Here is a 14,824-nt window from a genome sequence, read left to right on the forward strand (position 1 = left end):
TGCACCCATCCCGGCAGCATCCTCTCCGGGATGAGGCCCTGTCCATGCAGGTCTTCCCAATGCTTCCTTGGCAAAACCTTCCCAGGTGAGGGCCTCATCATTTTCCGGACACCAGGCTGACCTGCAGACCCCTCTCCCCTGAGCCCATCCTCGGAGCATCTTTCCCAGGATGGTCCCTCTCCAACATCACCCTGAGGGTCTTCCCAACGCTCCCCCACCATCCCAGCAGCATCCTCCCCAAAGAGCACCCTACAGTTTCCTGGATGCTGAGCTGAGCTGCAGGCCACCCTTCCCTGAACCCATCTCCTGGGAGCATCCTTCCCAGGAAGGACCCCCTACAATTTTCCAGGCGCCAAGCTGAGCTGCAGAGCCTTCCCTGCACCCATCCCAGGAGCATCCTCCCCAGGATGAGGCCTTCTCCCTGCGGGTCTTCCCAACGCTTCCCCATCATCCTAGCAAAACCTTTCCAGGGGAAGACCCCCCAGTTTTCCAAATGCTGAGATGTAGACCCCCTTCCCTAAATCCATTCTGAGGGCATCCCCCGGTGAAGGGCCCCCCCAGTTTTCCACATGCCAAGATGCAGACCCCCTCTTCTCTAAAGCCATCCCAGGAGCATCCTCCCTGGGAAGGACCCCTCAGTTTTTCAGATGCCGAGCTGAGCTGCAGACCCCTCGAAGCACAGCCCTGGGAAGGTCCCCACAATTTCCTGGATGCTGAGATGCAGACCCCGCTTCCCAGGGAGGAGTCTCCCTGGATGGATTTAGGGAAGGACCCCCCAATTTTCCAGATGCCAAGTCAATCTGCAGCCCCCGCGAGGCAAAGCTCTCCCTAAACCCATCCTCCCCAGGAAGGACCCCAATTTTCCAGATACCAAGCTGAGCTGCAGACACCTCTGTCCCTAAATCCACCCCAGGAACCTCCTTCCAGGGAAGGACCCACCAATTTTCTGAATGCTGAGATGCAGACACCTTCTGCCCACCACCGCATCGCTAAATCCATCCCAGGAAAGCGCACCCCCCCCCCCCCAGTTTTCCAAATACTGAGCTGCACACATCCCCCTTCCCCAAATCCATCCCAGGAGCATCTTCCCAGCAAAGCACCCCCCCCAGTTTTCCAAATGCTGAGCTGAAGACATCCCCCTTCCCCAAACCCATCCCGGGAGCCTCCTTCATGGGAAGGACCCACGAATTTTTCGAATGCTGAGATGCAGACACCTTCTCCTCTACCCTTCTTCGCCAAATCCATCCCAGGATCATTCCCCCCTGCCTCCCCCCAATTTTCGAAATACTGAGCTGCACACAGCCCCCTTCCCCAAATCCATCCTGGGAGCCTCATCCCAGGGAAGGACCCACCATTTTCCCAAACGCTGAACTGCAGACATCCCCCTTCCCCAAATCCATCCCAGGAGCATATTCCCAGTAAAGCATCCCCTCCCAGTTTTCAAAATACTGAGCTGCAGACATCCCCCTTCCCCAAATCCATCCCAGGAGCATCTTCCCAGGAAAGGACCCACCATTTTTTCCAAATGCTGAGATGCAGACACCTTCTCCCCTACCCTTCTTCACTAAATCCATCCCAGGATCATCCCCCCCCCCAGTTTTCCAATACTGAGCTGCACACATCCCCCTTCCCCAAATCCACCCTGGGAGCCTCGTCCCAGGGAAGGACCCACCATTTTTTCAAATGCCGACATGCACACATCCCCCTTTCCCAAATCCATCCCAGGAGCATCTTCCCAGGGAAGGACCCACCATTTTTTCAAATGCCGACATACAGACACCTCCCCATCCCTGCTAAACCCATCCTGGGAGCATCTTCCCAGCAAAGCAACCCCCCAGTTTTCCAAACGCTGAGCTGAAGACATCCCCCTTCCCCAAACCCATCCTGGGAGCATCTTCCCAGCAAAGCATCCCCCCCCCAGTTTTCCAAACGCTGAGCTGCACACATCCCCCTTCCCAATCCCATCCCGGGAGCCCCATCCCGGGGAAGGGCCCCGCACCTCACCCCCCCCCCCCCCCCCCCCGGCAGAGCCCCCCCCGCCGCTCACTTTCTCTTGTACTCGTCCCGCTCGCGTTTGACTTTGGCCAGCACGTTGTAGAGGGCGCGGATCTCGGGGGTGATGGTGTCGATCTGCACGCCGACGCCGTCCGGGTGCAGCCAGGACACGCCGGGCCCCTGCAGGGTCTCGAGGCCGCCGCCCCCCGTGCGCCGGACCTGCGTGTAGCTCCAGATGGTGCCGGGCAGGCGGCTGTAGTGCGGCGGGGGGGGGGGCGGGCAGCCCGGGGCCGGGGCCCGGCGGCGGCGGGGGGGGCCCGCAGCCCGTCTGCACCGCCTGGTCCCGGGAGAACGTCTTGTAGCGCAGGCGGCGGTCGCGCTCGCTCTGCTGAGCCGCCAGCTGCTTCTCCAGCAGCCGGTTGCGCCGCTCCAGCTCGTGCACCTTGGCCAGGAAGCAGCGGAACCGCACGTTGAGCCCTTTCAGCAGGTGGATGTTGGAGCCCAGGTCGTTGCGGAGAGCGGCCGTGACCGGAGGGGCGGCCCCCCCCGCCGCCGCCGCCGCAGAGGGGCTGCCGGGGCCGCCTCCCCCGCCGGGACCCAGCGCGCACGAAGCGGCGGCGGCGGCGGCGGGGGAGAAGGCGCGGGCCATCTCCCCGAAGAGCAGCGAGTTCATGGCGCGGAGGGACCGGCGGCCGGGGACGAAAAAGAGAGGCGGCGGCACCGGCAATGAGAGCCCGACCGGCGCCGCTGCCCGGGACTGAGCGGGGCGGCACCGGCACCGCCTCCCCGCGCCGAGCGCCGCGCCCCGGGACACGCCCCCTCCTGGCCACGCCCCCTCCTGGCCCCGCCCCCACGTACACGCGTCGCTGGCCACGCCCCCTCGTGTGACCCCGCCCCCTGCGGAGCCCCCAAGGAGGGGTCAGAGGAGCTGGGAGGGACTTCAAAGCCCACCTAGTTCATAGAGTCATAGACTCATAGAATCACCAGGTTGGAAGAGACCCACTGGATCATCGAGTCCAACCATTCCCATCAATCACTAACCCATGTCCCTCAGCACCTCGTCCACCCGTCCCTTAAACCCCTCCAGGGAAGGTGACTCAACCCCCTCCCTGGGCAGCCTGTTCCAGTTCCCAGTGACCCTTTCCGTGAAAATTTTTTTCCTAACGTTCAGCCTGAACCTCCCCTGGCGGAGCTTGAGGCCATTCCCTCTCGTCCTGTCCCCTGTCCCTCGGGAGAAGAGCCCAGCTCCCTCCTCTCCACAACCTCCTTTCAGGCAGTTGGAGAGAGCAATGAGGTCTCCCCTCAGCCTCCTCTTCTCCAGGATAAACACCCCCAGCTCTCTCAGCCGCTCCTCTTGTTCTCCAGCCCCCTCACCAGCTTCGTTGCTCTTCTCTGGACTCGCTCCAGAGCCTCAACATCCTTCTTGTGGTGAGGGGCCCAGAACTGACCCCAGGATTCGAGGAGCGGTCTCACCAGGGCCGAGACAGATATTGTGATTTTTTGGGGAGTGTCTGGGTCCAGCACGGATACGACCCCCTACCACGTGCCTGGATTAATGCACAATAAGTGAGGAATCACCGCCGTGCCTGGAAAATGCCCCCCACCTACACCTTTGCCCCACAGGGAAATCACCAAATTGATAAGATGAAATTGTCAGGGGTGAATGTTGTTATCTGAATGCAGAACCCTGCCTATGTGCTAGATAACATTGATATTATAATAATTAAGTTATTAAATAAGCATTTCCCAACTGCTATTCCTGGACCTCTGAGCTACAATATCAAAGGATATTGTTTAATTGAATGAGCCAACATGAGCCAGCGACGTGCACCTGCAGCCCAGAAACCCCCCGTGTCCTGGGCTGCATCCCAAGCAGCGGGACCAGCAGGGAGGGAGGAGATTCTGTCCCTCTGCTTTGGTGAGACCAAACCTGGAGTCCTGTGTCCAGTTCTGGAGCCCTCAGCAGGGAAAGGACATGGAGCTGCTGGAGTGAGTCTAGAGGAGGCCACGGAGATGATCCAAGGGCTGGAGCATCTCCTGTATGAGGACAGGCTGAGAGAGTTGGGGTTGTTCAGTCTGGAGAAGAGAAGGCTCTGGGGGGACCTTAGAGCAGCTTCCAGGACTGAAAGGGGCTCCAGGAAAGCTGGAGAGGGGCTGTTGATCAGGGAGTGCAGGAAGAGGATGAGGGGGAACAGTTTTCAGCTGACGGAGGGGAGATCAAGATGAGATTTTTAGTGAGAAATGTTTCGCTGTGAGGGTGGGGGGGCCCTGGCCCAGGCTGCCCAGAGCAGGGGTGGCTGCCCCATCCCTGGGGGGTTCCAGGCCAGGTTGGATGGGGCTTGGAGCCCCTGATCCAGTGGGAGGTGTCCCTGCTCGTGGCAGGGGGAGGAACTGGGTGGGCTTTGAGGTCCTTTGCAACCCAAACTATTCCGGAATTCCATAAATTATGTGATCACTCCATTGCACTACCACAGATCAGAATGATACTTTGTGAGCATGCAGAAAACAGTAACACTCAAATCGTTTCTGAAATAGAACTAGAGTGCTTTGTCAGGTAATGTTGGTATTAAACCGCGCGGGCATCAGGCTCCACTCGCTGCCGCCCCACCAGCCCCTGCACGTCACCGAGGGCTCTTCAAAGGGCTCTGCCCATGTGTTTCAAATCTGCTTTTTTGCAGCACCTCCTGGAAAAAAAAAATGAATGTACAGGGTGGAGGTGCTTTATTGAAAGGGTGACTCAAAGCAGCACCTGAAAGGATTATTTCTCCCCGAGCACAAAAGCACCGCAGCCTTGTTTATGTAGACTGTAACCTGTGCTTATTGCTGAGGCTACCGGAGAACGCCTTTAATTGCTCAGCCATTAGGGCATGGCTGGGACTGCTGGTCTTGGCACCAGGATGCATCAAACGGAGCCGCGTGTGAAGGAAAAACAGCTCCCTGGGAAGCATTTCCGTGGTGTGTGCCAGCCTGCAGCTTCCCTGCAATGCTTGGGAAGCTTGGGCCTGGGGAATAGCGGCTGGAAAGCTGCCCAGTGGAAAAGGACCTGGGGTGCTGGTCAGCAGTGGCTGAAGATAAGCCAGCAGTGGCCCCGGTGGCCAAGGAGGCCACCAGCACCCTGGCTTGGTTCAGCCGTGGGGTGGCCAGCAGGAGCAGGGAAGGGATCATCCCCTGCACTCGGCGCTGGGGAGGCCGCACCTCGAATCCTGGGGTCAGTTCTGGCCCCTCACTCCAAGAAGGACCTGGAGCGTGTCCAGAGAAGGGAATGGAGCTGGGAAGGGTCTAGAGAACAGGGGTTGTGGGAGTGGCTGAGGGACCTGGGGGGGTTTATCCTGGAGAAGAGGAGGCTGAGGGGAGACCTCATCGCTCTGTGCAGCTCCTGGAGAGGTTGTGGTGAGGTGGGTGCTGGGCTCTGCTCCTAAGGGACAGCAATGGGACAAGAGGAAATGGCCTCGAGTTGTGCCAGGGCAGGTTCAGAATGGCTATTGGAGAAAATGTGTTCCCTGACAGAGTGGTGAAGCCCTGGCAGAGTCTCCATCCCTGGAGGGCTTCAAAAACCATGATGCCATGGCACTTGGGGACAGGGTTTAGCAGGCACGGTGGGGCTGGGCTGACGGTTGGACTGGATGAGCTGAGAGGGCTTTTCCAACCTCAATGATTCTATGATTTTATGAATAGACTAAACCTGCTGATAATGAGGTTCTTCCTGAGGGTTAAGCCAACCAAGAGCAAGTTTCTCCCAGATCTGGGTGATTTGCCATCTTTTAGGCATCCCTGCTGACAGGCTGGAAAGAGCTGAGTGATTTTAGAGCACAGCGAAACTGCAGGGTCAACAGCTATGAAAATCCTGTTGGACAACAAGAGCTTTATTTTTTCCCTTAAGGAAGCAGGAAAAGAGCAGAGGAAATGATAAACCGAGCAGTTAATGAATGGTTTTGCACCTACCCGGTGAGGTGATGCATCATGATCGCTCGTTAGGTAGCACTCATTGCCATCGTTGGGGACGGAATCCCCACGGCCCAATCCAATGGTCATAAAATCAATGAGTCTTCTTCTTAATGGGCTTTGCCTCAGCCCCGGGATGCGTATGGTCACCACCAGCATCCCGCTCTGCCAGGCTGCGGTTCCATTCCAGCCCCTGGAAGTGAATCACCTGGAATTAACCGCAGCAACTAATTAGGCTTAGGCTTGGAGAAATGGGAATCCTTCTTCCACAGGGCTCATACAACCATAAAGCTGACCCACTGCCACCGGTGCCGTGCTGAGCAGCCGCTCCAGCACATGGGATACCCTGTGGTGGCTGGGGACATTCCAGCAGGGATTCCTCCAATTCCTGCTGTGGAAAGCTCTCCGCTGCCTGCCAATTACAGATATAAATAATGAAGCACTGATTAGCCCTTTCCTATTTGGACAGGGAGGAAAAGGGATGGGAAGTGGGTCTATTTCTGAATGCAACAGCTACACAACAATTAAATGAGTGACCACCCGTCATGATGCCAAGAATAATAAACTGGATGTATTTTCACTCTCAGTTGCTTCACCCAAACACGGGCTGGAGTGGGAGCTGAGGAATCCAGACCCTCAGATTTGGTTTTTACACCTATTTTTACCTTCGCGTTCTTACCATCCTTCACTTATAGCCCTCTGTTACTGTTCCAGATCTCCTCTCTCCATCTGCTTCGGTTTTAAAATATGAATTTTCCTAGGGTTGGTTACATGTTGCAGCTTTTGTTAGGCTGGTACTGGCAGAAAGTATTTTCTTCCTTGGGTCTCCCTTCCAAGTAACCCTATTCCAGCCAAACTCGGCAGCCTCACCAGCGCTTCTGTACTGCGCTGAGTTACAGCCCACGCCTGATGCTCCCCAGGCTGACACACATCACCACTAAGTTAAGGTTTGTGTATTTGAATAAATTCCCCTCTAAAACAAACAAGCAAAAATCCTATGGCTTAACATTCGTAAACTCCCCAGCCCTCGAAAATGCCCCACGCTCAGCAGAACCTTCCTTGCCTCCGACGTTCTGGCTTCGTGGTGAAGCAGCATTTTCCCCAAAGCCCTGGCGACCTCAGTGATCTCCCTCATCCCCCTTTCTATTCCTTGGGACTTAAGCAACCCCCAGAGCCTGCTCTTTGCCACTTTGGAGATGAAGTATACGGAGATGTAACCAGCAGAGCAAGAGAGAGGATTCTGTGCCAAAGCTCTGCTCTGGTGAGACCTCACCTGGAGTGCTGTGTCCAGTTCTGGAATCCACAGCACAGGAAGGACACGGAACTGTTGGAGTGAGTCCAGAGGAGGCCATGGAGATGATCCAAGGGCTGGAGCACCACCCATCCAAGGACAGGCTGAGAGAGTTGGGGTTGTTCGTCCTGGAGAAGAGAAGGCTGTGGAGAGACCTTAGAGCAGCTTCCAGTGCTGAAAGGAGCTCCAGGAAAGCTGGAGAGGGACTGTTGATCAGGGAGTGCAGGGAGAGGATGAGGGGGAATGTTTTTCAGCTGCAAGAGGGGAGATTGAGATGAGATTTTTAGGGAGAAATGTTTTGCTGTGAGGGTGGGGAGACCCTGGCCCAGGTTGCCCAGAGCAGTGGTGGCTGCCCCATCCCTGGAGGGGTTCAAGGCCAGGTTGGATGGGGCTTGGAGCCCCTGATCCAGTGGGAGGTGTCCCTGCCCATGGCAGGGGGGTGGATCTGTGTGGGCTTTCAGGTCCCTTCCCATCCAACCCTTTCCATGATTCTGTGATTTGTTCACCCTGGACTCTGCACTCCAGAGAAGGCTCTTCTTTCTGAAGCTGCCATTTACGAATCAGCCGGCATCGATGGCCACACTGGGATCAGTGTCACTCACCTGGGGCTCTTTCCCTTGCACTGCAGTTTGCTGCCTGCCTGAATAAAGATGTTTGGGCAAAGCAGGCTGTTGAAATAAGTTTTTAATTAGTTTTTTTTTTTAATAGTCCCTCCCTCTGACTGGTTGGTTTTTAATCCAGACCTGTGTGCTTGTACACGACCATCTTGGGGTGATGGTGATGGCACAAATGAGTTGCTGCAATGAGACTCCCTGCACCCCAGCTGCATTGTTGGCCCACAAAGCTTTTCCAGCTCCAGCCAGCCCCTTTCCCCACTCGCTCCCATGGGCGCAGCAGCATTAGGGCTGTTTCTTGAGAAATGGGAGAAACCATCCCTGCCTTCATGCGCTCCTCAATAGGCACGTGGGAGCCAGGCAAAAACGGTCCAGCTGCCCTGGTGACTCCTCTGGTGACTCAGACCAAATGCACCCAGCCCCTTCATGGAAGCCCGAAGGCTGCGCCCCTTCGCACGTGGAGAAAGGGCCGGGTTAGTCACCGGGGTTTAGCATTTCCAGCCCTATAAGGGAAACCCTCAGCTTATGCTGGGAATTGCATCAATCACCACGTCACGCTGCGGAAACAAAGTATTTGGCAGGTTGGCTGCTATTGATAATGGGGGAGGAATGAGCTACATCAGCACTTACAAAACCAGCAAGTTTTCCTCCTTGCAGGTTCCTTAATGCCTTTAAAGGAGGTTTCTCCTCCTCAAACAGTGTGGGTTTCCCCCCATGTATTTTCTGCGAGAGTCTCCATCCCTGGAGGAGTTAAAAAATGTGTGGCCGTAGCACTTGGTGAAAGGGTTTAGTAGGCAGGGTGGGCTTGGGCTGATCATTGGACTGGATGAGCTGAGAGGGCTTTTCAACCCTAATGATTCTGTGTGAAATAGGAGCTGCTGCTTCAGTCCAGCACCTTCTTCCATTGCAGGTCTGTGCTTTGCTCCAGATGCTTTTTCCGGGATAAAACATCTCATTTTGCCACATTTGGGGGTTTTACGTGCATCAGCACAGCAAAACAGGGTTCAACATGAAGAAGGATGCTGCTCACACGTAGCCCAAGAGCTACTTTTGTCCTCAGCCTATCAGCAGAGAATTGGGGATGCAAAGTATGGACCCAGGCTTGTTGAATCCAGCACATCTGTCTCTCCTCTCCCTCAGGGTGGGGACAATATTCTCTACGGAGATGATGTAAATATTTTGGAAACAAACACTTCTGTGCCAGGTTCAACCCAAAAAGGTGGGTGAAGCCACGAGAGAGGGATGCAGCAAGAGATAAAGATGCTGAGTGCAACCGTGAAGCACTGGCTCACGTGGAGGGGTTAAGACATGCCATAGGATTTCCTGGGAGACTGTGGCAATGCTCATTGCTTCCTTAGTAACCAAATATTTGCATCTGTATTGAGTAGAGCAGCAAATATGCACCAATAAGCCTGTACAGGCCGTGCAGGTGTGCTTGAGGCCACGGTGGTTGCTCTGGCAGCTCCTTAAGGATCATCGCAGGATGCTGCATCGTTAATCCGGGCATGCCCAAGTGCACAGCTTCAATCGCATCCGTACTAAGATTTTCCTTCTGCAGGTAGACCCTGGCCTGATTAAATGTAAACAGCTTTTCAGTGATTTTTGTCTTTGGGGCAAAGACATGACCTGACGTGATTTCTTTTCCATTGTCCCTGCAACTCCATAACCAGTGCGGGGCTCAGTGTGGGCAGAGCAGCAGTCAGAGCTCCAAGCATGAAGAGGATGAAGTTCAATTTGGATTAATTTTAGCTCCCTATCTAAATCTCTCTTCCAGAAGCCATGAGCTGAGTATTGGTTGGATGGGGCTTTGATCCAGCAGAAGGTGTTCCTGCCCATGGCAGTGGGTTGGAATTAGATGCTAGTCAAGGTATCTTCCAACCCAAACCATTCCATGATTCTCTGATTCTATTTTCATTCCTTGGACTGTGGGGTTTTTGGCCTGACGTGTATTGCAAGAGACAGGGTAACGAAAGCATCCTGGCAGGAGCTGGTGATGGGAGTGCTGGATGTGGTGGCTTGGACGCCCTGCTCTGCTCCGGAGGTGGGGTTCCTCCAAGCACCCGACTCCCTGTGCAGAATTTTCTTGCCTTCTCTGCTTCTCCACCAGCATGGAACAATGGGATCCGCCCTGTGGAGGGGACCCTCGACCACTCCAACCCTCCGCCTCCCATCCTGAACCCGGAGGGATGCTCTTGACAACCTCAAGAAAACTTGGTGTCAGCAAAGTGAGTCAATGAGCCGAAGCTTTTGCAGCAGCTCCCCTCTTGCATTTCCCAATGTCCTGGGGTGTTTCTGAGGGAGAGGTCCTCGGGTGGAGCACCTTGACAGCCAGACGCCCAGTCTGCCACGATTCCCAGCCGGTAACACAGCCCCGTGGCCCACGGCTGGCAAATACTTTTCCACTGTGCCAGCTGACGCAGTCACCGAGCTCCGTGTATCAAAACTGCTTACAGCAGGCAAAATACGGACCGAGGGAAGAGAAACAGTAGTGACCTGGCGCTCAGGAGATGTGCCTTTAACGTCTGATCTCATCATCTGGGAATTATTTCTTTTTGTCATCAAACATGAGGAATAATTAAAGGATAGCGCTGGGTTTAGAATGCGCTCATATTTGTTCATTAAATACGATTACAAAAAAAAGGGGCTGGGAGAAACTGTGGGATTAAACACCCGGAGAGCAGCTCGTGGGGTGTCCCGACATGCAGCTGCTCAGCCGCCCCAACCATGTGGCAAGGTCCAACGGCAACAGAGCCAATAACCAGGCACCAATACCACACAAACTGGAAAAGTGGGCACACGTGAACCTCATGGAGTTCAAGGACAAGTGCGAGGTCCTGCACCTGGGTCAGGGAGGTGCCAAGCACAAATCCAGGCTGGGAAGAGAATGGATAGGGAGCAGCCCTGAGGAGAAGGACTTGGGGTGCTGGGGGAGGAGAAGCTGGACAGGAGCTGGGAATGTGTGCTCAGAGCCCAGAAACCACCCGTGTCCTGGGTTGCATCAAAACCAGTGGGACCAGCAGAGAGGGAGGGGATTCTGCCCCAATACTCCAATCTCGTGAGACCCTACCTGGAGTCCTGTGTCCTATTCGAGTCCTCAGCATGGAGCTGTTGGAGCGAGTCCAGAGGAGGCCACAGAGATGATCCGAGGGCTGGAGAACCTCCTGTACAAGGAGTTTGAGTTGTACAGCCTGGAGAAGAGAAGGCTGCAGGGAGACCTTAGAGCAGCTTCCAGTGCTGAAAGGGGCTCCAGGAAAGCTGGGGAGGGGCTCTGGATCAGAGAGGGCAGGGAGAGGATGAGGGGAACGATTTTCAGCTGCAAGAGGGGAGATTGAGATGAGGTCTTGGGGAGAAATGTTTTGCTGTGAGGGTGGGGAGGCCCTGGCCCAGGTTGCCCAGAGCAGGGGTGGCTGCCCCATCCCTGGAGGGTTCAAGGTCAGGTTGGATGGAGCTGGGAGCCCCTGATCCAGTGGGAGGTGTCCCTGCCCATGGCAGGTGGCAGGGGGTAGAGCTGGATGGGCTTTGAGGTCCCTTCCAGACCAAACCATTCCATGATCCTGTGGTTCTACACCATCACGAACTCCCATTAGTGGCTGAGAACCAGATGACCTCAGCCAGTCGTGGAGCACTGGTTTGGGCTTTCACTGCTACCCAGCGATGCAATTTGTGTTCAAGCCCCAGAGGAGCTCAGCCTTGGCCGGAGCAGCTCCAGCCCTTTCCTACCCTGATTTCTCATCTTGGGTGAGGACACCACTTCCCCCAGGGGCATGCACGGAGGGTTACTGAGGTCTTGTTGCCACAACAGTTGGGAAAGAAAAAGCATTAAGCAGGATTACTATTAATAACAGTAATTATTTTGGTTATCATCATTATAGCAAAGATCTCCATGTCTAAACAATCCGAACCCCACAGCCCATTAATCAGCGGGGATGCCTGCCTGCCCTGCCCTCCGCCTCCTTGCCCCAATTAAAGCATCTCCACTATCCCTCTCCCACGTCCTCCAGCCCCCACTGTTTCCCCACAGCCATGAAAGATGCAAAAGATGCTGGACCTGACGCCGCTGGCCAGACCAGCCGAGACTAACCACGATGTTCTCAATATTTCTAAGTATTTCTCTAGAAGCTCAGCCTCTTTCATGTGCCGAAGCTGAACTTGAACCACAAAGAGCTTAATTTTGGCAACTTCTGTTTAATATACGCCCTTTTCTATATCCTACACCTGGAAGAAGACTGCAGGGAGGGTACTTGCCCCCTTCTCCAGTGGCTTCAGACCAACGCAATCCTCCATCCCTGAATTCCCCGGGGAAACAGTCCAGGGTGAATCGCAGCAGCCACAAATGCAGACCTGGGCTCTCTACATCCAAGCCGCTTCTCCTGTGGCTTCAGCCCTCCCCTGGACACTTCCAGGTCATAGAATCATAGAATCATTCACTCATTAAGGCTGGAAAAGTCCTCTAAGCTCATCCAGCCCAACCCCACCATGCCAACTAAACCATGTCCCCACGTGCCACAGCCACTCATGTTTTGAACCCTCCCAGGGATGGAGACTCCACCAGAGCCTCTGCCATTTCCAGAAGGAAGCCTCAGCCTTTTTGGAGTAGGAAATCCATCACGAGGTGCCTGATGCTCCCAGGGTGGTGCAGGAAAGGGCAGGAGAGCTATGCAGCTCCCACCTGCACAGATCAGGTAGTGGGGAATGTGTCTGGTTCTTCCTGAGTCTGTGGCAATGGTGAAAGGGAAAAATCGTTCCAGGTCAGCAGAGGAGGTTTGGAGAGAGACCGTAACTCCTGCTTCAAATCTGGGACCTGTAGCAACAGAGCTTGGATACAGGGAGTAGTGCTGAGCAGGGATTATTCTGCTCTAATAAAGGCTTAATAAGCACTATGGAAATAAATAAAATCTTGTGAGAGGCAGCAGCTGGAGCCTTTTACACCCCTCAGCAGGCTGAAAGCCATGATCCCCATCCTGGCCTCAGGGGATGCTGCCTTTTAGCAGGACCCAAGGGGATGCCTGGGGTTTCAGCAATAAAAGCCAGTACCAGTTACCATTTTATTACCATTTTGTAACTAAAATGCATCACTTCCCACCAGCGTGTTCCCCTTCAGCAGGGGGAGAGGGATTTCAGTTCATCTACTGGGCTTGGATTGGAGGGACAGGGCTGGTGGCTCCTCTCTGAGCTGAGCAGTCAGTGGGAAAAAGCAGGATCAATCCTGCCAAAAAATCCACAAATGAGGGCTTTAGGGCTTTAATCACAGAATCATGGAATGGCTTGGGATGGAAGGGACCTTAAAGATCACCCAGTTCCATCCCCCTGCCATGGGCAGGGACACCTCCCACTGGATCAGGGGCTCCAAGCCCCATCCAACCTGGCCTTGAACCCCTCCAGGGATGGGGCAGCCACCCCTGCTCTGGGCAACCTGGGCCAGGGCCTCCCCACCCTCATCATGAAGAATTTCTTCCTAATATCTAATGTAAATCTTCCCCCTTCCAATTTAAAGCCATTCACCCTCATCCTGTCACTCCAGGCCCTTGGAAAAAGTCCCTTTCAGCACTGGAAGCTGCTCTATGGTCCCCCCAGAGCCTTCTCTTCCCCAGGCTGAAGAAACCCAACTCTCCCAGCCTGGCCTCGGATATGAGGTGCTTCATGCCCTCTTGGAAACCAGTGAGGGTGCAACTGCTCCTGGAGGTTCTGGCAGCTGTTGCCAGCTTCTCCCATCAACTTCAGGTACTGCAGTACCCCCCTCAGTGCGATTTTGTACTTATTCACCCAAGTATCTTTTCAAAGGTCCGTGCGAGCTGTGGTTCATTTTGCCCCGTGCCCTCAATACTGTACGCGTGAGTTGTGAATCATTCCTGCTCGGGGTGATAACGTGGCCGGGCTGCGCCCCACCATGTGCCGCAAACAAGTCAAGGCCAAGCTGATTTTCGTCTCTGGAGGAGGGCAGGGAGCAGAAATGGGAGCCACCAAGTGGCTCTGAAACAAGCTCTCACAGACCGTGGGAGGCCTCCTGAGATGTGCTGGGAGAGCTGCTCTCCGCTGGCAGGGTGGTCGCCCTCCAGAGCAGCTACAAACCTGCCTGGTTCCATTTGTGAATTGAAAGGTGACTTAGGAACTTGGATTTTGTGGTTATTCATAGAATCACAGAATGGTTTGGGGTGGAAGGGATATGAAAGCCCATCCAGTCCCACCCCTGCAGGGACACCTCCCATTGGATCCAGTTGCTCCAAGCTCCATCCAACCTGGCCTTGAACCCCTCCAGGGATGAGGCAGCCACCCCTGCTCTGGGCAACTCCCATAGCCCCTTTCAGCACTGGAAGCTGCTCTAAGGTCTCTCCACAGCCTTCTCTTCTCCAGGATGACCAACCCCAACTCTCTCAGCCTGGCCTGGTACGTGAGGTGCTCCAGCCCTCGGATCATCTCCGTGGCCTCCTCTGGACTCACTCCAACAGCTCCGTGTCCTTCCTGTGCTGAGGACTCCAGAACTGGACACAGGGCTCCAGGTGGGTCTCACAGAGCAGAGCAGAGGGGCAGAATCCCCTCCCTCCCTGCTGCCCCCACGGCTTTGGGAACCAACCAAACACGGTTGGTTTCTGGGCTGCGAGTGCGCGTTGCCACACATTCTGTGCTCGTTTACATCACTCACCTGCTTGGAGGACGCCTGAACTGGTCCTCCAGCTTAATGGGGCCTGAATTGAACTGAAAGCAGTGCTGGCTGAAAGGCAAGGAGAGAATTCTGCAGATTTGCTTCATTGTCACAAGCAAACGGCAAAGCCGGCGTGACGGTGCCTGCTCTTTGCCTAACGGGCACTCAAGGGTCCTGCTCACCGCGTGGTGGGAGCGGTTATCCCTGCGACAGAGCCTGGTGTGATCTTCCTGGAAGAAAAAAACAGGCTTAGAGGCCAAAATAAACCCATGGGACTCAATACAGGTTTGTGCCATCAAGGGATGGGATGGTCCAGAGTCCGTGTGGTGATGCTGAGATCAA

At 55.0% G+C, this 14,824-nt stretch overlaps 2 protein-coding genes across 2 annotated transcripts in view; one reads left to right on the plus strand and one right to left on the minus strand.

Moving 5' to 3' along the window:
- The window catches only part of IFFO2 (intermediate filament family orphan 2), a 50,207-nt gene extending 47,443 nt beyond the window's left edge, over positions 1 to 2,764 (minus strand). The window contains 2 exon segments of the mRNA XM_069874455.1: positions 2,048 to 2,269; positions 2,271 to 2,764. Of these exon segments, the coding sequence (XP_069730556.1) occupies positions 2,048 to 2,269; positions 2,271 to 2,668 (620 nt within the window). The 5' untranslated portion in view covers positions 2,669 to 2,764.
- MICOS10 (mitochondrial contact site and cristae organizing system subunit 10) overlaps positions 1 to 14,824 on the plus strand; it is a 285,369-nt gene that overhangs the window by 47,301 nt on the left and 223,244 nt on the right. The gene's annotated exons all lie outside the window — the stretch shown is intronic.

The sequence above is a fragment of the Phaenicophaeus curvirostris genome, chromosome 22 (assembly GCF_032191515.1).
Source record: "Phaenicophaeus curvirostris isolate KB17595 chromosome 22, BPBGC_Pcur_1.0, whole genome shotgun sequence".
Lineage (NCBI taxonomy): Eukaryota > Metazoa > Chordata > Aves > Cuculiformes > Cuculidae > Phaenicophaeus > Phaenicophaeus curvirostris.